The following is a 23886-nucleotide window of genomic DNA, read 5'->3' as shown; positions in this document are numbered from 1 at the left end:
CCCAAGGAAACAACTTGCTGGACGCGGTCCTGCTTAAGCGGCAAGGTCCCCCGCGGCGGTGGCGGGAGTCCGGGGCGGGCTGGCCGCGCAGCGCCCGCCGCTAGCCGCGCCGGAGGGGCCCGGCGCTGCGGGCGAGCGGCTGGGCTGCCGAGCCCCCATCGCCGCCCCCGGCGCTCCTCCTTCCCTCGTGCCTCTCCTCTCCTTCCACTTGTGCGGCTGAAGATCCACGAGGAGTAAGGAGTAATGACAACAGCCTAAATTTAGCCTGCAGGCGCTCTGAGGCAGGCACCTCCTCCCCGAACGAACGGCCGTAAAGCTCCACTCAACCGCGGTGCCCGCTGCGGCGCTGGAAGACGTCGCCCCCGCTTGCGTCGGCTTCACGCCGTCAGGGTTTGATGAGCATTAGGACACGAACCCACGGTGTCACGCCGAGGGGAGCAGCATGAGCGCGACCGCTTCCACGCGGGGAGGGAGGGCACCGCGTGGGGAACCCTCGCGCCGCCCTCCCTTCCGCAGCAAGCGCCCCGTCGGCGCGCGGCACCTGAAAGCCCCCGCAGAGCAGCTGCCTCCGCCCCGGCACCCACATCTGCCCTCCGACGAGCGGCACCGCCGAGGCCTCGCCCTTCCTCCGAACCAGACCGGACGGCCCCGCTTCGCGGCGCGGCGCGAGCGAGGCTTCCCCTGAACTTCTCCAACCGAGAGCTAAACTGATTAAGGAGAACCCAAATTCCAATGTCTCCTACTTAAAGAAAGATACAAGCTCATCAAGCTCATTTTTCCGATTGACTGTTCTGTGATTTGAGGCATAAAAGATGAACGCTTGGCTACACGCTCTAAAGATTTTCCAAGTCCCTGTTCTGCCCCCCCGCCCCCCCGTTCTGCGGGAATTTCTGCCGGAGCAGCTGCCCGTCCTCGCTGCCGTCCTCGCAAGGAGCATGTGTGCAGCGCTGCTGCTCAGTGCCGAAAGCAGCTTCAGTGGTCAGGAAATAATTGCTTGATTGACCACACAGAAAGGGAAGTACCAAAACAGCATCAGGCTGGACCGCCAGCGTGACGGTCCACGTTGCTTTCTAAGGCAGCCTACAAAAGAAAAAGCAGCTGGTGGTGCGGGGTTGGGGGGGGGGGGGAGAATTACGGAAATTCAGTCGCAGATGAAATGAAAAAACTTGTAATCTACTCATGTTTTCTTCTGCCCCAAAGCTCCTTAGTGCCTGCGGCCGAGCTCGGTAATCCTGCTCAGCTCCCACGGTCCCGACCGCGGGCGCCGGCTCCTCCGTACGCGCGCGGCCCGCTGCCGAGTCCGGCCGCCTGCGGGGCCGCGCTCCCATGCCGGGCTCGGCGAGGGGGCCACGGCCGAGGGCTGGCTCGTCTTGCGCCACGCGGGACCGCGCCGCGTGCCCGTGCTCCGAAAAGGCAGCCTTTCTCCCCAGAGATGGTCTCCCACCAGCTCTGCCTCTCGCGCGGCCCGTGCATCCCCGGCAGCGCTTCGGGGAGCCCCACGCCGGGGCAGCTGAGGGCGAACGTCGGCTCGGGCGACCCGGCAGCCCTGCTCCCTGCCGAGGCCCCCGTGGCCGTTCGGCGAGCGGCAGAGACTCGAGCCCTGCCCCAGCCGGCGAGCGCTAATCTGCCTGCAACCGCACGTGCTTGCACAGAAAAGCAGGGAAAACATCCCTGATCCCGGATTAAAGTGCCTGGCAGAAGGTTTCGGCCGCAGTCCCCGACCACAAGAAAAGCCATGGTTTTACAGGAACGCGCTCAGCGGGCCAAAGGCTTTTCTGGATTAGGGCCCTGGGAGCCCGGAGCAGCGCAGCCCGAGGGACCGGCGCGGCGGGGCTGCGGGGGGCCGCACAGAGCGCCGAGCCCTTCGCCCCCTCGCAGCCTGGCCACGGCGGCCACCTTTCCGGGCTCAGGGAGAGCCGGTGCCACCCGCGGGGCCCTTCTGCAGGGCCGTCGCCTGCCTGGTTTTTCTGCGCAGCTTCGAGAATGATTTCTTAGCACCACATTATGTTCCGTGTGCTGTGATACTTTATTAGAGAACCAAGCCAAATTCTGCCTTTCGCCATCAGGCTGTTCTTACCGAGCAAGACGGGAGCAGCCGCCGCTGCCACGGCGCCACGTTTGCCGAGCCTGCAGCTCCCGGAGCGAAAACCCATCGCCCCGAGGGGCCTGGCGCTTGCCTGGGCGCTGGGCGAAGCCGCGCGTGACGCGAGGGGGGGCGGATTCATCGAGTCGCTCGCTGACATCCTCCCCCGCGCGAGCGAGGCAGCTTCCCGAGGCAGGCTGTGCCTCCGCATGCCACCGCCGGCACGAACCCGCGAGCGCCCGCGGCTCCCCTCCCGCACCCGGCAGCGCCGGCCACGGCCGCGCTGAATATTTTATCGAAGAAATATCTTTGATAGTGCACATACAAGCCTTGCCCCATGAATAAATAACTGCCACATGAATATCTAAAGGGCTACTGTGACTGGGTAAATGCTACCTCCGTTTATTTTTAGAGAAGAAAACACATGGAGCCCGACCTGCTGCGTGGGCGACCGAGGAAAGCCAGGAAGCAGGCAGAGCCCCGCAGTGGGCTGTGCGCGGGCAGATCCGTGCAATGGTGAGCACCCGGCGGGGTGCACACGGGCAGTGCCCCGCAGTGGGGTGCGTGTGGGCAGAGCCCTGCAGTGGGGTGCACCCCGCGGGGTGCGTGTGGGCAGAGCCCTGCAGTGGGGTGCACCCCGTGGGGTGCCTGTGGGCAGAGCCCCACAGTGGGGTGCACCCGGCGGGGTGCGCATGGGCAGAGCCCTGCAGTGGGGTGCACCCCGCGGGGTGCCTGTGGGCAGAGCCCCGCAGTGGGGTGCGCGCGGACAGATCCTCGCGGTGGGTGCAAGCATCCATGGCTTGCGGTGGGGTCCACGCCAAGCAGCCCTTCGCAACAGAGCCCGCACAGCACCCTGCCACAGGGCTCGCAAGCCAAGGCTGCTCCCCCTATCATCCACCCTAGCAAAGATGTAGTAATTAAAAGAACAAAAGTCACCTGAAATATTTATACACCTCTCACTACCCCATGCTCTGGACCAACATGCAAAATTAATGGAGCGCCAGCTGCCTTCATACTTGGAGACGGTTTTCCAGCTCCACACGGTATTTTCCCGGCTCGCTTTCCCTCCCACGTGCTGGCGGTTGTTCTTCCAGCCAGCTGCAAAGCAGGGGAAGGACGTGGAGCACTCGCTGCACGCGGCAAAATCCCCAGCAAATTCTTTTAAAATCAGGCCTTTTGGGGCGCAGCGGGCAGCTGTGAAACCTGAGCCGAGCAACGCGCCTGCGAGGGGCAGCCCGGCGCGGGGGCCGTCGGGGTGCAGCCGCGCTCCCGGTTTAGGACCGTAGTCAGGCTCCCGGCTGGGCAGGCGAGAGGCGCCGACGTAAGCCAGCCCGGAAGACGCAACCATCAGCATTTTTGCCCCCCAGCAGGCATCTCCGCTTCTCCTTACGCTTCCGAAAGCAAACCGTACTCAGCCTCCCAGGGCGGCAAATCACAGATGGCCCTCACACCTGACGGTCCGGGAATATGCACAGAAACCGTGGCAAAGCCCTTCAAACCAGGGCTAAAGAACTGCAGCCTTTTACCCCGCATGCTCTGTGTACAGAAAACTTTGTCCAATAGCTGACTGTGCTACCAGTAACTTCCCTGGGCACTAGATGAATAAAGTGTTTTTGTAGCTGTTTATTTTCTGATTTAAAATGTAAGAGTATATTATACTTGCACTTGCAAACTTCCTAATAACAAGTAAAAGTAAAAAAGCTTGAAGAATTTAATAAACAGAAGTGATATAAACATGTTGCTTTATTCTAGCCACTTATGCATGCACAAGCGAGAGAGAATATTCTCCTGTCAATGGCTTGGAAAAGATTTTACTGCGCTCAAGAAGGAAAAAAACCCTCTTGGACACGTCACCAGCGAGCCGTGGGCACAAAGGTGAGCGAAAGGGAAGGGCAGAGCAAGCTGCAGGAGCTCCCCGGGGCCCGGCGCGTCCCACGACCCCTGCGCTGTTTGCTGTGGGAGATTTTGATGCGTGGTCCTGACCCCCACATGTCCTAGGAGAAAAGCACAGTCCCCAGCCTGGCCCTTCTCCAGCTCGGCTGCGAACCCCTACCGGTCCCCGGCGCGCCAGCAGCGGGGAGACGGCTCTGCGCGGGGGGCGCCAGCGCTTCGGGGCTCCCGAAACACGGCTGCTCTGGGGACGAGGTGCTTTCGCACGTCGTTCAACACGTCAGCTATCACGGCGGGGCGCGCTTGCTGTCAGGGCGATTCTGGCATCAGCTGTTTGACGCCCGCCCGACTCGAGGAGCGCCCGAGCGGCGGCTGTCCGCGGGCGCGCGCTGGGGGCCGGGGCAGGGCGGTCTCTTACCTATACTTCATGCCTGTCAGGCGGGCCGTGCAGTCGTCCAGCGACAGCCCGTGCGCTCGCAGGAACTCCTCCATGGTCTTGGCCTGCGCTGCCAGGCGCACGTCCCGCAGCCGCCGCAGCTCCACCACGTCGGCGTGGCGGGCCTGCTGCAGGCCCCAGTCCGAGTGGTGCCTGCTCACCACGCTGCGCAGGCTCTCGCTGTACGTCATGGCCAGCATCCTGCTGCCCGACCGCGGGACCTGGGGACGGCCCGGACGGCAAAGCCTCAGGGGGGCCGAGAACGCTCCCGGCTGCCCACACAGGATGCGCGTGCGCAGTGCTCCTCCTCTCCGGCCCAAGCGAGCAAGGAAGCTAGCCCGCACCGCAGCTTCAGCCCGAGGAGGCCGCACCGGCACGCACGGCCTGCCTGCCACGCGCAAACCGCAGCAGCAACGGACCCGAGTGTAAGGGGCAACGCAATGTACTTAAGCACCACGGGAGCAGTCAAGCCAAAGAGCAAAAAGAACGGGGCACAAAACGCAGCAGCAGGGACCGGAGGGGTTGCTGCGGGGACTGAAGCTTGGGTTTATGGCGACGGACAGCTGAAACCACGGCATGCGCCACCGCCGCGGCTCCCTGCGAGGCTCTCGGCACCCTGGCCGGGAGCTCCCCATGGAGCTGGCCAACAACCGTTTGCACCTTCTTAACGGATCAGTAGCCAAGGGCACAGGGGTGGCTCTGCTGGGAACTGGCCGGCTGGAGGCAGGAGGAGCCCTGCTCGGCCAGACCCCCCACCCCCCGCCCAACGCTTCAGGGGAGGCGCAGCCGGCGGGCAGCACATCCCGGCGAGGAAGCCTCCACCCCGCGGGTGCTGGCAGCACCCGCCAGGCGAGCGCCGCTGCGGGGAGCGCGCAGAGCTGGTCGTGCCGCCAGCCCCGGCCCCAGGGGAAGGCTGGCGCCGCTGCAGCGGGCTGCTGCAGCCCGTGCAGCGAGCCAAGCCTCGCCGCAGCGGTGCATGGCACCGAACCACGGCATCGACCTTGCAGCCGGTGCGGGCGGCTGAAAATAGCCTGCTGCAGAGCGAGCTGCCGGGAACGGCTGGAGACATCCGCCGGTCTACGGCAACGGGCTGGACTTGCGCGGGCGCTGGGCGAGGGCCTGGGGCCGCAGCGTGGCTTTGTCGGGGCCGCCGGGGCTGCGTCCCTGCTGCCTGTCCTGGGCACGCCGCCAGCGCCACCGGCCCCACCGCGCACCCGCTGCTGCTGCTCGGGCCTTCAGCTCTGGGGCCTTCTGTCCCCTGAGAAACATGTAAGCATCGGAAGCTCAATTTTTATGGTAGTTTGACAGAAAAGCAAAGTGGACTTTTCTATCAAAACGTGACCTCAGAGAAGTTAAAAAGAAGAAGAAAAATCACTAGATGTTAAGTTACAGGAAATTACTGAAATGCCCGAGGGAATTCTTGCAAGAAGCAATGTTTTTGGAAATCTAGAACTCCTCCTATTCAGGAAAGAAAGGTGGTAAGCAGTCTTAAAAATTAAAGAGGTGTAAAAAAGAGACACCCCTTTCCTTAAGTTACGAGGAGGGGAAAAAAGCACCAAGTGTCTCGCTGCCCCGGCTCCTTTGCAATCCCAGCACCGGCCGTCCAGCTCCGAGCCGCCGCTGGGAGCAGCGCGGGGCACCGGGCACTGGCTTTGCCTGCCGGGCTGCCACTGCTTTTCCCTGCTGTGCCCCGGGCTGGCAGCACGGGGCCGGCCGCGGCGTGCCAGCCAGCGGCCCGGGTTGCCCCCTCGGAGTGCCTCCGCAGGCACCTGAGCCCTCGCGCCAGCGCCTCCGGGCGCCTCGGGGCTCTGGAAAAGCGGAGGCTAAGGCGCGCTGCTGTGCGTTTCCCTTACGGCTTCATCTGCCCGCGGCGAAACGAACTGCAGGAAGCGAAGCGAGGGCGGTTCAGCATGCCCCTCTCTGCCAGCTCTTTGGGGGTTCCAGCTGAGCAACGTGCACAGAGAGTGGAAAGAGCATAAAGCCTCTGGGTTCATCCCCAGGCAACTTATTAGCAAAATCTCTGTCATAACCGGAGAATGAAAAGCAGGATCTCAGCTTGGGATCTGAAAAAGCTGCCGAAGCCTAAACGAAAGCATGCCAAAGCAGGAGCTGCTGTTTCCCAAAGAAGGACCATGCACCCGAGATAATTCTTCCAGGAATACGCAGAGCAAAAGCCTCGAAAAACTCTGGCCAAACGACTCTATTTTCTAGGTCACGAGAGACAACTGAACACCCAAACCCCTAAAACACATAACGCACTTTACAGGTATAGCAAATGGGAGACACTTTGGCTTGTAGCCCGTTTTGAAATGCAGTTCTCCAGCTTTTCAGCAAACTAGCAGCTGCTGCCCATTGATCGAATTAAATCTTTTGATTTTCTAGAAGGCAAACATGGAACTTGTTCTCAGTCAGCAGTTTTAAGCATTTTACAGCCTATCTTCCCTAAAGAAAAAAAAAAAGAAACACACACACACACACACACACACACACACACACACACCCCCCAGTCATGCAAATACTGAGCTAACTCGAGCAGTAAATCTTCCCAGCCACCTGCCTGCCAACAATAACTGCCGTAACGTTAACCTGAGAAGAGCAAAGAGGTCCTAACGCCGGTCCTTTACTACCCACTGGAAGTCCACACGCAGACAAACCTCAGCCTGACGCGCAGCAGCTGTGAGAACTCTGGCTCCAGAATCGAACTTATTTCTCATTTAGCTCCAGATGGAGAAGAGACCCACTCAAGAGCTCCTTCCTTCCGCCAGCGGAACAGGCACTGTACTTAAAGCAAACACCAGACTCTACAATGATTTCCTAAACCATTTCCCACTTGTAGCAAGCTCGGCTGCACGCAGGGCGCAACACCGGACAGCTCCGGCAACCTACTCCTACAGGCTCAGCAATGGCACAAACTCACCCGGTTTCTTGGAATCCTGCTCATTAAAAAGAAAAGTTCTAGGTTAGAGTTTCCTCCGACAGCTATTAAAGACAGCACAGCTGGCGTTTTGTCAGTAGGGGAGTGTCGATGCTTCGCATCCAAAGCAATTGGTGAATATGACAAGTCCCTCCAGAGTCGAGTTTTTTAGCAGTACTCCATTAGTTCTATTAGGGTATTTTCTTCCTAGCAAACAGAAGCTAAATTATTCATGACATCTTCTCTAAAAGCCTGTGGATATGCAGCCACTTTATGAACACTGGCATCATTTCCTTCTTCCAAAGCTGATCAAGGTCAGTTGGTGTAGCCAGGCACATTTCAACAACAGGTTCCTCTTTACCAAGGTGGGTTGTTACAAGGAGACACGGGGCGACGAGGCCAAAACCTCCTGGGAACCGAGCTGTCCCCCTCCAGCAGGACAGAGCCGGGACAGGCGCCTCGGCCCTTGGCTGCAGGGGTTCGGACCCAGGCTCGGGAGGAGCATCAGTAATGCAACACTTTGGACCGAAATTCTTCCCTAAGCGCGGCTTGAAAACAGACGCCAGCAATGACCGCCTTGCACATGGGCACCGAGCACGCGTCCTTCCCGCTAGAGCCACAAGTTTACCGGAGGCTTTTACTTGATTGCTCTATTCCAGGTGCATCCTGGAAAAGGCCCTTCCACACAGGCTTTCTGTGCTTCTGATGAGACAAAAACAACTCCGCAAACAGGAGGTGCCGACTCGCTCCACGGTCCTGGTCAGCTAAACCAAGAAACAGCTCCAAACCTTCCCCCGGAGCAGAGAGACCCGTGACTTCTTGGGCTTGCTTCTGCCAGTCCGAACATGCCAGCCAAAAAGGCATGTCGCACACCGCCGCGGAGCTGCCTCCGTCCTTGCCTGCCCTCGCCTCTCTCTGACTCCTGCCCTGCTGCAAGCAAGCAGGCAGGAGCGCCGGTTTCCATCCCTCGGGCGCCCGCGGACCGCCTTCTGGAAGATGCGCTCAAGGGGAAGGCTTCTGTTCCCCTCCTTCCCCATCTCTGCCCCAACCGGGCTCGCTGCAACGGCGTGCTTCCCCGTCTGTGGAAGCAGAGATGCTTCCCAGCACTCCCGTCAGGCGGCTTCAGGGGGAAAAGTGCCTTCTTCGTTTTAGACAGTAAGAGGATGGAGAAAAATGTGTTGTCTTATACACAAGGTAATAAGATTTGCCTTAATGGAAGGGCCAGAGGAACAGGGGCTGGATGGATTCCTGGAGCTACTCTGGGGAAAACCTAATAGCTCTGGCTTTGCTTTCAGACACAGAGGCGCACAGCAAAACACACGGAGCTCCGTCAGAGGCGAGAAGCGAGCCAGGTCCAGACCCACGCGCAGCCGTGGCCGGAGCTCTGGACACGTATGCGTCGCGCACATACACGGCTTAGGAAGACGAGAACACGGTGTGTTATCTGGCCCGGATCGTGACTTTGCTCGCTGGTGGCCGGGCTGGCGGCCGCCAGCGCCCCAGCGTAAGGAACAGCCCGAGCGGCACGTGACACAGCTTCCCAGGCCCCTTGGCCGCAGCGAGGATTGCCATGCCCTTAACTGTGGGGTTTCCCGTACCCATGTGGTACAGCCAACCCACGATCAGATAAAAAGCACGTAGGATGCAGCTTTTCTCATAATCTCATAGCAAACCACGGCTCTCCCGGAAACGTCTTCCCAGACGTTTGGGGAGAGAGCTACCACCTGTGCAGGCTGCGGAGCAGGCGCAGCAGGAGCAGGGCTGAGCGTGTCACGCTGCAGAGAGACCCGGGCCCTGTGCGGGCAGCACCCCGGCACAGTGCTCAGGGCCGCCCTGAGCCTTCTGGCCGCACAATTACAAAGGTGCAGGTGTTCACGTGCACACATGCAAGCCTAGGCACATATACGCTTTACACTAGGGGCACCCACGAGAAGAATGTGAATTATGGTCCAGCTAATCCACCGAGGTGCAGCCTGGCATCCGGAATGACCCGCAGCGCGACGCACAGAGGTGCGAGCGAGCCAGCCCGCGATGAGGAGACGACGCGGGTGCGACGGCAGTGCGCACCTCGTGGTCCCCACGGCTGCGGCAGCGCCGGCGCCCGTGCCCATGGCGCTGGCCGCACCGCCTAGCGCGCGGGCAGGACACGGGTCGGGATGCCACGCACGGGCTTCCCGCGCTTCGGCCGTTACTGCTTCCCGAGGGTGCTTTTAATGAGAGAGAAAGGACTCGGTTACCTGTAGAACTGGAGCTGTCGCTTGGGGCTCCCATACCTAGCGCTTCCGACAGCAAAGAGGAGAAAGAAGAAACATGCCACAAAGCACATTAACAACCGTGAAGTGCCAGCTGGGGCCGAGCCGCAGAGCCGGGCCGCGGTGCCGGAGCCCGGCCCGGGCCGTGGCCGCCTCGCGGCCGCCGCGGCGCTTCGCTGCACGGCAGCGGGCTCTGCGAAAGCAGGCCGACAGCTCCACCGGCTGGGAGCAGGCACTACAGCACAGAGCCTGCGCCTGCCGCTCGCTCGCAAGGCGACGGCTTGCAGGGCAGCAGACCGTGCCTGAACGCGCAGTGAGGAACCACACTCCGAGTCCTGCCATGCAGCGGATTCACTGGAGAGGAATCAGCTCCTGAAATAACAGGCTGCAACACCCAAGGGCAGCTTAAAAACATTCGTGCCACCATGTGTTTCCACAAGGGCTGAAACGGTTTTTCATTAAGTACATTCAAAAGTCACTGTGGCAATTTTATGATATCGCAGTGCTCCTCAGGGGGCCACAGTCCTCAGTTTGCAACTTCTGCTCCAAAGCTACTAAAAAGGCGTCCCGCAAGAAGGGGGCCCGTGCAGAGCGCTGGGTGGGAGGGAGCAGCGTGGCTGGCCACTTACCTGTAAATCATCCCTGGAGAGCCCGTCTGTCTCAGCGAGAGTCTAGCAGGGGAGTCAGTGGTCGATTCCGGATACATGGAGCCAGCCTCAGTTTTCAAGATCGATTTTTTATCTTACTCTCTGAAAAAGAGGAAGAAAAGCTGAATCATAGTAAGTTTTTCAGAGCATGTGAATGACGGTGCTTCCTGTGCGGTGCTTCGCAAGCCGGATAGGCCTGCCGTGCTCGCCGCAGCCGGCACGTCACGGCTGCCCGGCCCCGAGAGCCGAGCGGCTCCCGCGCAGGGGGACCCCTCAGCCACCCCCTCGGCGCCCCGGCCAGGGCGCGGGCAAACGCTCCTGCAGCGCACCAGGAAACTGCGAAGAAATGCTGTGCCCGAAAAATGAAACGCTGTGCTGCTGGCACCGCCAACTGAAGGGCCCCAAGAGAAGGGCTCTGCGCTGTAGGTTTTATTCCTGGAGAAAGCACCTGCAGCCTGCAGGTGCCTGGGCAGCTGAGGGTGCCCACAGGGGAGCCCCGGAAACACCCAGCGCCTGCAGCATTTGTCTGGGCACGTTACCCTCCCGCTACACATGGTCAGTACCTCAGCTACAGGACGGAAACCGTTACTGGTGATCGCTTCTTTTCTGGGAAAGGTACTTCCTATGTCAGGCTCTTGCTGCATCCCGAGTTTTAAGTCAGTTTAAAAACCTCCGCTCAGTTTTTAGGGAAAGCCGGCTGCAGGCGTGGGCAGTACCAGGTGGCTGGTGCCTGGCACCGTGCGGGAGCCGCAGCGGCGTGCCCGCTGCCTCCCCACTGCAAGGTCTGCGCAGTCTGCAGGGCGAACTGGGTCGGGCCACAGGCAGGGTGTGCCTCCCACTCTGCCCTGGAACCGGGAACCCGGGGAAGGCGAGAGGTCGGAGGTGCGGGGCGAGCTGGGCGCCGCTGCCTGGCCGGGACGCCCCCTCCGCGCGGGGCCTCCCAGCATCACAGGCAGCTCTGCTGTTCAGAGAATTACCAGGTTTTCAATCTTTCATTTACATGGCCTTTCCTCAGGCCCAGGACAAGGAACGTTTGTGCGGCAGGCGGCGGGTTGCTATCCTCCCCCGCCGGGCATGGAGGTGTGGCCCGGCTCCTTTGGCGGCGGGCCTGGCGCACTGCAGGCGCGTGCCTGGCGGCGGCGGCGGCGGTGGCGGCGGCGTGCAGCCCGGCCCGGCTGCCGAGCAGGCGCCAGCAGCTCTGCAGCCCGCGCCACCCAATGGCAGCGGCGGCTGGCCCTGCGGAGCCGAGCAGAGCCGAGCGGGGCCCCGCGGAGCCCCGCGTCCCGCCGCCCGTGCCCAGGGCAGGGCTCGGCCCCGAGCCGCACGTCGCCTGGCTCTCAGCAGGGAGCGAGCCCCGAGTCTGAGCAGGGCCGGTAAGCAGGGGTGTTTCCCCCGCAAACTTTGTGCGCTCAGGCACAGCTACGCTGTGGAAGAACTGCGCTGCCGGAGGGGGCCTCTGGTGCGCGCACACGACCGCCCGCCTTTTAAACGCGCCGATGCGCTTACTCCTCGTTTCAGAGCTCTGTAGCGGATTCAGCTGCACCCTCGCGCCCTCCCGCTTGCCGCTGAGCGCTGCAGGAACAGCAGCACTCGCTCCTGCGGCGGCTGAAGCGCGCCCCAGGCGTCACACGCCAGCGATCCCACCCGAGGGCGGCCGCAACGGGCCCGGGGACGGGCTCGGCCGGAGCCGCGGGGCTGGGCGCTGGAGAGCGCTCCTGCGGGAATCCCTACGCCGGCGTGTGCCATGGAACACTTGGAGCAACGTTATGAAGCTGAAATGAGCTGCAAAGAGTATCTGAGCACGAGGCACAGAGGGACCCACTGCTTTGCCAAGTTTTACCTGGGGCACAGTGTTATTTCCATTTCGCGCTGGCAGAGGGAAGGGAGAGGGCAGTGCACGGGGGACTTGCAACGAAGGCAGAGCCCAGGACAGGCTCTTTTTATGGGTTCTAGACGTTCCAAGTGTAATAAGGTCTCTTGCATTTGATTTTCAGTATCATTTCCTTTCCCTGTTACCTTTCTGCTTGGTGTGCCAGAGGAACAAAGCACTGCCAGCTGATTAATCTTCACTTTGAGAGATTTAGCAAAGTCTAACCAAAGTCTCCAGCTGCAAGCCAGCCACACGGCAACGAAGCAAAAACACTGGCAACACAATCAGCTCTGCAGTCATTTAAAAATCTCTAAGGCAAACAGCCTTAAAATGCAAAACAGGAACTAACAGTTCGGTGAAACGCTCCTTTCGTTTGCCACACTGCAAGCGGAGATCAGGAAACGCGCCATCACGACACTTCCCCAACCGCCCACAGCCCAGCCGTGCTTCAGGGCAGCGCAAAACGCCGCCGAGGCCGCTGGCTGCGCAGCGCTGCGATGCAAAGGGGCAGGAGAGGAGCAACCGGCTCCACTTTCAGCGAGCTCGCAGGGGGAAGGCCTGCCCGAGGCGCTCCGCACGCTCGCCGGCGGCCTCGGCAGCCCGCGGAGCCGGGGCTCGGCTCCCCGCGGCTCGCGCCCAGGCCCCTGCACCGAAGGCACCGCCGAGGCCCTGGCTGTCCCTGCAGCCTGCCCAGTGGCGTTACCGCAGCCTCGCTGGCAGCACGCAAAGGACTCGGAGACAGAGCTCCTGTGTGAGCTCCTGCAGCGTGACGCACAGGAACAGGCGTGTTTTCCTGTGGAGGACTCTCCCGAGCCGTGCGCCGGGCTGGGTCTAGAGGCCCCTCGAGAGGAGGCCGAGGGCAGAGCTGTGCTCACCTTTGCTCCCGAAGAGGACCCGCGGCACCAGCCTGCTGCAGTGGCCCCGGGGACGAGCTGTGCTGGTACCCACGTCGCTGCCTTGCTGCTCCCAGGCTCCGCTGCCACTCCTGCCCCAGCAGGCGGGCGGAGGGCGCAGGGGAGAGGAAGGGAGCGCGAAGGCACCAGCACATGCGCAACCCGGTCCTGGCGCGGCCTGGGGACCAGAGGAGACCAGGAACGGGCAGAGAGAAATCAGACTGGTGGTGTCGCCCTCCAAACAAAGAGCAACGCTGCAATGCCGACACAAGGCTCGTACCTGTTCTGTGGGAAAAGGCGCTGCCAGAGCCTCCCGCTTCGGCTAGGGAAACGATGGGGCTATGGCTTGTTTGGTACCTGGCAGCACCGTGCAGCTGGGCACTTGGGGCAATCGTGGGCAGAGCCGGCAGCGCTGCAGGCTCCGGGCGGCACTGGGTCCCCTCTCCTGCAGCACCCAGCGACGGGCATGCTTTCTGGATCCGTGAATTAAGAGCATTCTCCTGTATATGCATTTTTTGCGAACAAAAGTATTTCTCCATGGTTAAGCACAGACAGCAATCGTATTGGGATTGCCACCAGTCGGATTATTTCGCTCGAGCGCAGAGCGCCTCGTGATTGCAGTTTATGCACGCCAACAAACAGGGCACGGTGAGCAAGCCACGCAAACAGCGCAGAGCCGAAGCTGCACTCGGAGGCACGGGAATTCACACGCGTGTGTGAGCTCAGCCCTGCCAGCAGGGACACGTGGCGGAGGCTCCGCGGGCCGCCCAAGTGCCGGCGGGGTGCGCCCCAGCCGGCCACGCCGCGCTTCGGCGGCTCCGCGGGGCACAGCTCCGCTCCGCAAGGAGCGCTTCGGTGTTGGCGAAGGCTGCTGTGTAGATTGGAAAGAAAGCGACTGTCATCCTGAAAATCAGCTTCAGGCAAACTGTAAATCTTAATGCCAGGGCAAAATCTGCATATTACAGCCTCTTAAACACACTGATGATTGAAACACGAGAGGCTGAAGCTGCGCCCGGGATTACTCCGAGTGCACAGGCAGAGCCTTCTCCCGCAGCGCCTTCCCCTGCAGGCGACACGTCACTGCAAGTGCCATGTAATCCGGGAAACAAGAAAACCCCGCTTGTTTGCCAGCGGTACCCAGCGCCTCGGCCCCCAGACCTTGTCCACCTTGGGCCACGGCTCCACTGCGTGGCAGCCATGTGCCCAGCACGAGCCACAGGGCCGACAGCGGCGACGGGAGGAGGGAGGATCGTGGCTCGGGGAAGTGCGTGCGCTGCGAGCAACGCTCTGCACGCGCGCTGCCTGAGCCCCGTCCTTCGCTGGACGTATCCCCCGGGGCACAAGGAGGGAAAGCGAGCTTTGCCCTGCCGGGAACATCCATCCTCATGCGCTCTGAAGCGCAGGCTCCCTCCCCGGCCCTCTCCCCGAGGCCCTGGGCTTCCCGGCCAGCCTTTGCCTGGGCCAATAAGGGAAAGAGATGCTCAACGCCGCTGCGGGCGCTCAGCTGCAGAGGCCTCCGCGGGCTTTGTTCTGCCGGCTGCAGAGCAGGAACGAAGAGCCACGCTCTGCGAAGAGGGAGCAGCGGCGCGGACCGCGCCGGGGCCGAGCCTCGCAGGTCGCCCTCCGTGCCCCCGGCCCAGAGCACGCGGTCCAGAGGCCGCAGCGGCCGCCGCTGCCCCTGGCCCGGCCCACTGCTCCGGCACCGCCGTGGGGCCCCGCGCGACACAGCGCACCGCAGGATTCTGCTGGCGCATCGGGCTGCTTGATCTGCGCGAATCAATTGCCTTCTTCAACACTTCCCTGATGATTAAATTAACCAAACTGGAGCATTGCGGAGCTTGAAACGCTTCACACGGAGCCATATTCCCCGGTGAATGCTAAGAAAAGAGCAGTATGCTAATCTCACATGCGGAGTAGTGACAGCATATAAACAAAACAGAAAGACCTGACGGTAAAGAAAGCAATAAAGTAAGAAACACTCCAGGAAACCCCACAGTTTCTCACCAAGAAGCAGCTGACGGCCCGCTCCGGCCTGCGGCAGTCCGCTGGGGCAGCTGGGCAGACTTCCGCAGTCGGCTGCACGAGCCCGGCTTTGTGGCGTGGCCGACCTGGCGCTGGCCGGGGAGGCCGGGGGTGCAGGGGAGGCCCCAGGGCCCAGGAGTCACCCGTGCGCGCCGCAGCTGCCCCGCGCCGCCGCCAGCGCCCCGGACAACCCACGCCTCGGGGCGCCGCCGCACGATGGGACCTCCGGAGCGCCGGCTCTGCGCGGCCGCGTTCCCTCGGCCACGGCAAAGCCGAAGGGAGCCGGCTCGGCTCGGCTCGCGCCTCCCCGGCACGGATCTCGCTGCAGCGACCCGTCTGCAGCTGCCGCCTCCGCCTCGGAGCCAACCCGCGCTCTGGCCTCCACAGAGGCCGGTGCACAGCGCTCGCTAATCTGGGTCAGCACGTGACACTGGTGCTTATGGACGGGGGCGGATCTGGCCGAAGTTTAGGGGGCTGAACAGCCAAACTCGGCACTCGGTGCAACGCTGGCCTACCCCAAGGACGGCCTCTCCCGCACAGCACTAGGCCACAGTGACCATGGAGCCGCGCGAGTGCCGCACGGAGCCCGCCCCGGGCCACTCGGGTGCGGGGGGGCTCAGCGCCAGCCCACCCCTCAGGCTCACGCCGCACGAGAAGGGAGTCAAAGAGCCTGCGGCACCTTCTGGGGAGCAGCCAGCAGGTTCCCCGCTCTCGAGCCCCAAGCATGCAAGTGAACCGCCCACGATTCGCAGCAAGGCCAGGAGCCGGTCTGTGGCAGAGGTCTCCTTCTGAAGGATTTATGCGCCCTTTGCTGTTTTGGAGCGGCCACCTAAGGGACCTGAGGGCCGGGGAGCAGAAGCCGCACCACCCTCACGGACGCGCAGAGAGCACCTTTCCCAGCTCGAAGGCCAACAAGTCCTTCTCGAGGCGCTGCTGACAGACGGCAGCCACGCAAGGGAGTGGGTGTCTGGGAGAAGCAAGGTTTGTGCAGGTGGCCAGCCCCAGGCCAAGCCGAGACGCGCAGGCACGGAGAGCGGCCTGCTGAGAGCGCCCCGGACACCAGGGCCCCGGCGGGGCGTCCGCGCGGACGGCGCACGCTGCCTGGAGTGGCTGAAGGACTGAGCTCTCGCTGCAGCTCTGGGAGGCCGGCAAAGAGCTGCCCCCGAGCCCGGCGCCAGGCTCCCGCAGCAGATGCGGCGGGGGACGAGAACGCCGGGAGCCGCTCCGGCGTCCCCCGAGACGGCCTCCGCCGGAGGCGCGGACGGGCTCTCCTTCCTGCCCCCGGAGGCTCTGGCGAGCGCTTTGAAGGCTCTGCCTGGGAACTAAGCGGCTCCAAGCCCAGGGGTGCGACGCGCTCTGCCCTGCATTGCAGGGCGTGCCAGCAGAGACGCGCTGTGCCGTGCTGTGCCGTCCCGGGGAGCTGCCAGGGTGTAACGGGGAAGGGCTGCCGGTGGCTCGCCCCGCTCCTTGCACCCTCCCTGGCCGTTGAATGTGTGCCACTGCCGTGGACGGGGCGCAGTGCCCTTGGGCGGACGCTCCAGGCTCCGGAGCCCTGGGTACTGGCGGCCACGCGCTCCCCGGGACACCCCAGCTTGAGGGGCCGGCCCATCACCCTGCCACAGCAGAAAGCACCGGCCCGAGAGCCGGCGCAGCGAGGGCCGCCGGGAAGAGACCGCGCGGCACCTCTCCCCACGCAAGACAACGGTCCCGCTACCGCCGTTTTGTTTTCTCCTGGGTTGAGGAACAGCCTCCTCGGTGATTTCCCAGTGCAAATACGCTACAAAAAGGGTGACTTTGTGACAATTACCGACTCGCAGATGGTTTTCTAGATGCAGCCCCCTCCCTGCTATTGCATCTTCATCCACCGCCTGCTCCCAGCGCCCAGCCGACCCTGTGCTCTCATCCGTCCGCACCGCTGCCGAGCTGCCGGTCCCCGGCCGTGCAGCAGGACCTGCAGATCTGCAGAGCGGTGCGCCTGCCTCCCTCCTCTCCGCGCCCGAGCTGGTCCCTGCTGCAGAAACAGGCGCAGCCTTCTGCCGGTGTTAACCTCGCAGGCTGCAATTACATTGGACACCGGAATTCATGAGCCGCTGTAGAAACGAGCCTATTTATAGCCCATTCATTAAAATAACAACAGCAGCCCCCCTCCCCATTAGGGGTCTAGCTGCAACACGTGAGGTAGCTTGGTATTTTGTTGTGCCTGCTGCAGCAGAGGCAATCTTCCTTGCTCCGTTCCGAGGATCAATGACAAACCCTAAAGTCATATGTGACAAACGGAAGAGCGAGGATTTTTGTGGCGTTCACGTATGCAAGCACGAAGCTAACACTGTCCATTATGCAGTCAAGCAGACCAAGCTCCTTGGTGTGCAGCACTGGAAATGCATGTTTCTTTTAAGAAAATCAAAAAATCCCCCAGCCAGGCTCCCTGCTGCACTGCATCTGCTAGAGAGGCACAATCGAGACGACTCACTGTTGTTGCACACGAGCCTTTTAGACCTTTCAAAGGTCTAAAATCTGAGATCCCCTTAAAGCAATGCACCTACCTCACTTGTATGATCTGAAGGCACTCAAATCCAACCCCAACTTTGAAAGTTTTTTCCCAGTAATGAAGATGTGCAGTTAGGAGAGAGGAAAAAAAAGAAGAAAAAAAGCATCAACTGAAGGCAGGAAACGAACTGGCAGAGCTGAAGGCTCTACAGATTTTGGAAGACAGCGTGAAGTGCCAGTCCAGAGCAACTGTGAGCAATCAAGAAAGCCGGAGGCAGATGTAGCCGATATTATAATTTTTTACCCCATTCCCTTTCATTCCCTGAAAAAATATTCAGCTGATGAGCCCAGCCTCAGGCCAGACAGAAATTCAGGGAGCGCGCAGGGGCGGGAGGGAAGCAGAGCCCTTTGCCATGACTGCAGCAAAGCCGCCTGCTGCCGCTCTCGGCTCCTGACTCGGCAAGTTTGCTCTGCCGGGCTGCACAGGAACCTGCGCGCCGGCTGCGCCGCAGCCCTGGCGCCGAGCAGGGCTGCTTCCCTCGCCGCGCCGCGCCGCTGCCAGGATCACGCCGCCTCCTTAACCGTGTACGTGCCGGAGTCCGCCGCCGGGCGCGCTCAGTGCCGGCTCGAGACACGTGTGCGCGGCAGGCACGCGCGCAGGTACCCGCCCGCCAGCGGGTCAGCTCGAGGTTGATCCGAGAGCTCTGCTGCGCTGCAGAACCGTTCTGGAGGGAGGGCACCAGAGGTTTCCATCTTTAAATCCTACTGTGTCCCTTTTATTATTAACGGGGGGCGGGGGAAGGTACTGTAGCGCAGAGAGCGAAGAGGGCTGGTGCAGAACCGCGGGGTGACGCTCGCCCTACGCGCTGCAGGGGCACAGAGGAGATGATCGCAGCAGTCCCCCCGGCCCCAGGATCTGTGAACATCTGAGAATAATATCAAAGAGCTTGAAGGAGTTCTTCATGAGCCAGTGAGCAAAACCGGCACTGCATGGGAGCCTGCTGGCTGGTTCTGATCTTAGCTATCGTTCTAGAGATTAAAGCAACAGCCACAAAAATAAACCCAGGAAAAACACTTAAACGGAAGCCGCAGCTCACAGTGAAAAGCAGGGCAAGAGCAGGCTAGTGCCGACACCGGCCCAGAGCACCCCGCTGAGGGACGGTGAGGATAACCCTGGCCTCAGCTGCGGGTCCTGGGGCTCCGGCCCCCCGCCAGGCGCTCAGCACCGCACCACTGCAGCTAGCAGCCACGTTTGGGGCGTCCCAGCAGCACCAAGGCGCTCGCTTGCCTTTGCGCACCCCATTTCTCGGGCCGTGCGTGCCCAGGCTCCGGCTGCTCCCTGGGCTCTGGTCTCCCCTTGGCTGCTAGCCCTGTGTGGCTTGCTAGCCCAGCCCAGGCTCCGTGCCCACATGGCTCGCTAGCCTGGCCATCCGTACCAGGGCTCACCTCCACCTCTGGCACCCAGGCAAAAGCGAGAGCCCCGAGGGAGAGCGACAGGCCCGGCCAGGGCATCGGGGACTGTCCCCTTCGCTGCTCCACACGGGCTTGAGCAACGCTGGGGTTTCTGCTCCTCTGGCCCCGGCGCTCCGACCTGTGCTTGCCGCGTCTGCTCGAGCCAGAACGAAATACTCGCACCACACTTTGCACGACCCAGCCTTGCTTGCTTGGCGTCACGTATTAAAACTGGTAACAGGAGTTGCTTCTTTGGTCAAGGTCATCAAATTGGACAGCAACTGCTCTTCCTTTGCACTAATAACTAATTTCTGTTATTCTCTTTCCTGCAAGCGTGTCCAGAGCTCTTTGGGCACGTTTCTCTTCTGAAGACATTTAAAAACGATCCGACTGGCAGCGACTGCTACATTCGAATTGGCTTTTGCCTTCTTGCAGTCTTGGAGCGCTCCTCCCTCAAGCACGGGGTTTGGAAAAGAACGGAAAGACATCCGGATAATTAAAGCGTGCTTGTCCTCAGACACACAGTTACATTATATTACTGTAATAGTGGAGTGATAATAAAACTGATACTGCTGGAAACTGGATTGAACATTAAAACCAGAGGCCAAGTGAACAGAAAGGGTCAGCATTTCAGCAGGACGTAACTCATGCAGTAGGCTTTTTTTTTTTTTTTTTAAATAAAGAAAACTCAGCTCTTCTCGGAATCCATCAGAGAGGATCAAATAAACTTGTAAGGCCATGCAGTGCTAAGCGGATGCCACAAGTGCCTGAGCGGTGACGAGGCAGGGCGCGGGTGGCTTTCAGGAGGTGCGAGCAAGCGCCGGGCACCGCGGTGCCGTAGCGGTATCTCCCGCCTTGGGAGGGAAGCTCAGCTTCCTCCTCTCAGCAGCTCGGGCTCGCTGCGCTTTGGCCTGGTCCCTCCGTCCCCCCTCCGTTTCATCCCCGCAGGCTCGCTGTCTCAAAGCGCGTCAGGGCCCTGCCCGGCCCGGTGGCACGCAGCGCCCACACGTTCGGGAACACACCGCTGCGTTAACGTGCGGCTCTCGTTTCGGGGCGCCGCGTCTCTAAGGCCGCACGCACTGCGCAGACGCTGCTGCATCTTCCTCCAGCGGCCCCGCACTGCTGGTTCCTGCAGTAAAGCACCTCAGTGGCTCCGAGGACAGGAGAGGGGCTGGGAGCAAGGCACGGCCCTTCCAGCTGGAGAGCGAGGCCCCGTTCCGTGCGCTGCCGGGTGCCTTCTCCACGTCACTGCCTCTTACCCAGGGAACACCTTCAGCTCTGGCGTGCCCCGAGGGGGCTGCAATATTGCACACAAAAGTGTGAACGTGCAGAAAGTTCTGCTTTTCAGGCCAGCGAGAAGAGCTTTAAAATTGGCTCAGGACAAACTTCCTGTGGCCCGGTGCACCACCTTTCACATAACCCCTCCGCAACGAGCTGAGCACCCTACTCCTGTACGGGAATATTCTTGCACCTGCGCCTGTTTGGGGACCGCAAGCCTGATGCCTGTCCGGGCAATGCCAGGGGCAAAGGGCTGTAGATACTTTTCATGATGCACAGCAGAGATTGCAGGCAGGACACCAGGGCAAATCCTGTGCCAAGGATCCCATGAAGGTCCCTCTCTGTATGAGAGACAAGGACAGTAGCTGCTGCACTTCTGAACCTCACGTACCACATGTTTATCTCCTCTGACGTAGCACAGCTTGCTGTTTCCAAAGTCTATGTTAATTTAGGATTGCATCTCAGAAAATCAGGGAAAGACATTTGCTCACAGGATTCCTAAAATAGTCAGAAATTTAGCTTGCATGAGAATTCCGTTCTAGCTTTAATTGCATTTGCCTGATTAAAAGAATCTGTTTTCACATACCAGAAGAGGATGGTACTCGAACAGCTGGTGCCCTTTCACTGGCTGGGGACAACGAATACGGTGCCCCACTTTGAAATCTTTTAGGACAAGTGAAGACCCACTTGTAAATATGTGCAAGGGTATTTCCAGAAGATTGGCCTCCTTTCTGCAAAACGAGTTTGCAAGTGTTCTTTGGTATCTTCTAAGCTGCCTGCAGGCACAAGCCGGGACAGCTGTGCCGCCACCCACGAGGGCTCGGAGGAGCCGAGCGGGTGCAGTGCCTGCGCCCAGCCTGGCCGCGCACACGGCCGCCCGCACACCCTGCAGCGTGGTGCGACGTGCCGTGGTGCGGGCACAGCACGCCCCGCGCCACAGAGCCAAAATGCGACTGTGGCACCGAGCTGTTCATCCCTGGGTGTGAACAGCCACCTGCAACTGCAGGCGCTATTAGCCCGAAAAATCTTGCAGGGAAGTGCGAACATTTCAAAGCTGGTGTTGGAGGCAACCTCGGGACTACAGTGAGTAATGCTGCTTGTAGCAAGGACTTGTCTCAGGCTTATTCCCTGCATCTTTATGCAAGATCGTCAAGCTCTGCCCTTCACAGGCTGCTTGCTGAATATTCAGCTATAGGGGCTCTGGCACAGATGGAAGGGAAACACAGGCAGAGCCTGTCACAGCCCATAGCAGATTCTCAGCTACCAGCCCGTCTCTCAAAGTCCGTGTATGTACGTATTCCCAAATCGCGTATTTTTTGTCCTCTCTGCCTCCGTTACTTTCCCTCTGTTTTTTTCTCACAGTCAATGGTGGGATGATGTCTCTAGGTGTCTCACATCCCTGTGAAACTCCATTTATCACTTTGCAACTTTTGCTTGCTCGTTTCGTGCATCTGAACTTCAAGTCTTTTATAACCGCACATTCACCATTCTTTAAAAATCACGGGGGGAGGGGGAAGATGTCAAGATTTAATGAAGCTGCTGAATGTTGCAAATTCCCCCCTCACTGAAGCAACAAATATTTTTGACAGCAGAGAACACACAACATGAGAGGAAGGAAAAAAGAAAACAAACGAAGATTTAAGAAGCGTTCTGCTAGCACCAGCGCTGCAGCTTTGCTTCTCCAGCAAGCTTTCAAAACCAGCAGGCTAAGCTACTGCGCTTGGTTCATTCTGCCCTTGCTTTGCCACGCGTTCTACCCACAGGCCCGTGCACGGAGAGCCTGGAGAAGACAGGAGGGCTGACAACAACTGAGACATGGCCTGCCCAGCGCCCAAGCCCCAAGCGCGCTCTCGATGGCCAGCTTGCACCCACCAGCAGTCCAAGCAGCTGGCCCAGTTCCCGCTCCTTGAAAACACAGGATTAAAACTCTGCCTGGGCTGCATGTGAATCAGACCGCATTTGATGTGCTTGCAGAGATAGAGACAAGGCTCTTTCCTCCTTTTCCTTGTTCCTTCTTAAGGCTTGAGGCCCTTCTGCCAGGAGCTGGGACAGGTTGTGAGGCGAGTGATTGGCGCTCTGCTGCTCTCTGCTTCCTTCTCTTTCGAAGGCCCTCCCTCACCTCCTGCGCCGAGTCGTCCATGGCATTCCCCTGCCCTGCAAGCCATACCCCTCTTAGCAGCTTCTCTCTCTTTAAAAGCAATGAATAAATAAATAAAGCGAGCTCTTGTGCATCTACCATTAGTGGCTGCAAGCAGAGACATCTCTTGTTAACCAGCGGAAGAGTTATTGCTTGCTAAGAAGTTAAAACCTCTCTGGATGCAAGTCTCTGTGTGAACTGCTAACATCCATCTTCACCCAAGGCCTGCGATGGGAGCAGCCGATGCCCTAGTTTCTAGCAGCAAGCGTGTCCATCCTCCTCCTCCTCAAGGGCAGGCGGCCGCCAGCCCAAGAGGCGAAGCTCTGGCAGCAGGGCCAGCAGAAGCGCTTCCTTCACCACCGTGCCTAGTCAGAAACCTGCCGGCTTTACGTAACCGGGGCCCGCGCCCATCCTTCCCCGCGCAGGGCACCTCTCTCGGTCTAGCGAGGCTCAAGCGTTTCTGTATTTAGGCACCAGGCCGCTGCCAGCCCAGAGAGCGTCCTTTGGACACACCAGCCTCCCTCCCCACCCCAGCGTGGGTTGACAGCATTTATCAACAAAAGTGGAAATTCAGAAAGTAAAAAGTAATTCCTAGTCACACAGAGGCGTCAGGATGAACGGAGCTAAGCAAGGACAGGGAAGGCCCAGGCGGGCGCCCGCTTTCTTACAGGGCTGACTGCAGCACAGGACTGCTGTTACGGCAACGTTTTTAATAGGAACTGACAACTTTAGGAGCCGGGTCTGACACACTGGCACACACAAAATGTGAGGCAATCTGATCTCAATTTCTAGGGTGTGAAGTCCTTGTTAACCTCTGACTTTATACAAAGAGTCTCAAAATATCCGCACTGAATGCAACAGTAGAGAGTGCGCTGCGTTAGACACTCAGTGGTTACAGGACTGCACATGATTTTCCCATTGTAAGAAAAGCACAACTTTGAAAACATACAGTTTTGAGAGGGGCTCATATGAGAAAACACCTACAACTTCAGGGAATATCTGAAAGAAAATCTAAACAGGAAACGCTGTTAGCAGTTTGACTATCCAAAAAAATAGACAATTCTTTATAGCATTTGGAAAAGGGTTACTCCTTTCAACTCAATACACACGCAGTTTCCTTCATTTAATGAAATCCCTGTCTTCTATAAAAAGCACTTGCAAGGATTTTTCTCTCTTATTTGCACTAAGAAACTCTCGCTGTTTAAAAATGAATGACATAACGAACAATACAACAAGGCAGTTACGCCATAAAGTGTAAGTGAATCATGAAACACATGTGACAAGCTCTCAATTAATTTGAATTCTCCATTCAATGGCTAAATTGATCTGCTCTGATTTACAGGAACGCGGAAGGAAAGGAGGATGAGATCAGACTGAAGGAGTACATCGGAGGAGGATATAGCCAGAAGGAGGGGGAAAGGGGCTAATGGCTGTTCAGCAGCAATACTGCATTTAAATGAGATCCTCACCTCCAGCAGTTCAAGGGAAAAGTCACCGAAGTACAAAAAAAGAGGTACTTGCATCT

The 23886-nt window shown here is 59.8% G+C and overlaps 1 protein-coding gene across 5 annotated transcripts in view; it reads right to left on the bottom strand.

Annotated features, from left to right (window-relative positions):
• KCNAB2 (potassium voltage-gated channel subfamily A regulatory beta subunit 2) overlaps window positions 1–23886 on the bottom strand; it is a 39264-nt gene that overhangs the window by 14146 nt on the left and 1232 nt on the right. For 2 of the 5 annotated variants that reach the window (XM_062593218.1, XM_062593219.1), the window contains exons 2-3: window positions 10205–10324; window positions 9561–9602 (exon numbers count right to left, since the gene is read on the bottom strand). In XM_062593218.1, the coding sequence (XP_062449202.1) occupies window positions 9561–9602; window positions 10205–10281 (119 nt within the window). In that variant the 5' untranslated portion in view covers window positions 10282–10324. Of the gene's footprint in view, window positions 1–9560; window positions 9603–10204; window positions 10325–14989; window positions 15123–17550; window positions 17923–23886 lie in introns of those variants that run through there. The other 3 variants (XM_062593221.1, XM_062593220.1, XM_062593222.1) reach the window with 3 other exon arrangements.

Source organism: Rhea pennata, chromosome 22 (assembly GCF_028389875.1).
Source record: "Rhea pennata isolate bPtePen1 chromosome 22, bPtePen1.pri, whole genome shotgun sequence".
Classification (NCBI taxonomy): domain Eukaryota; kingdom Metazoa; phylum Chordata; class Aves; order Rheiformes; family Rheidae; genus Rhea; species Rhea pennata.
Note: the sequence above shows the minus strand (reverse complement) of the source record. Positions and strands in the feature narration are given on the sequence as shown.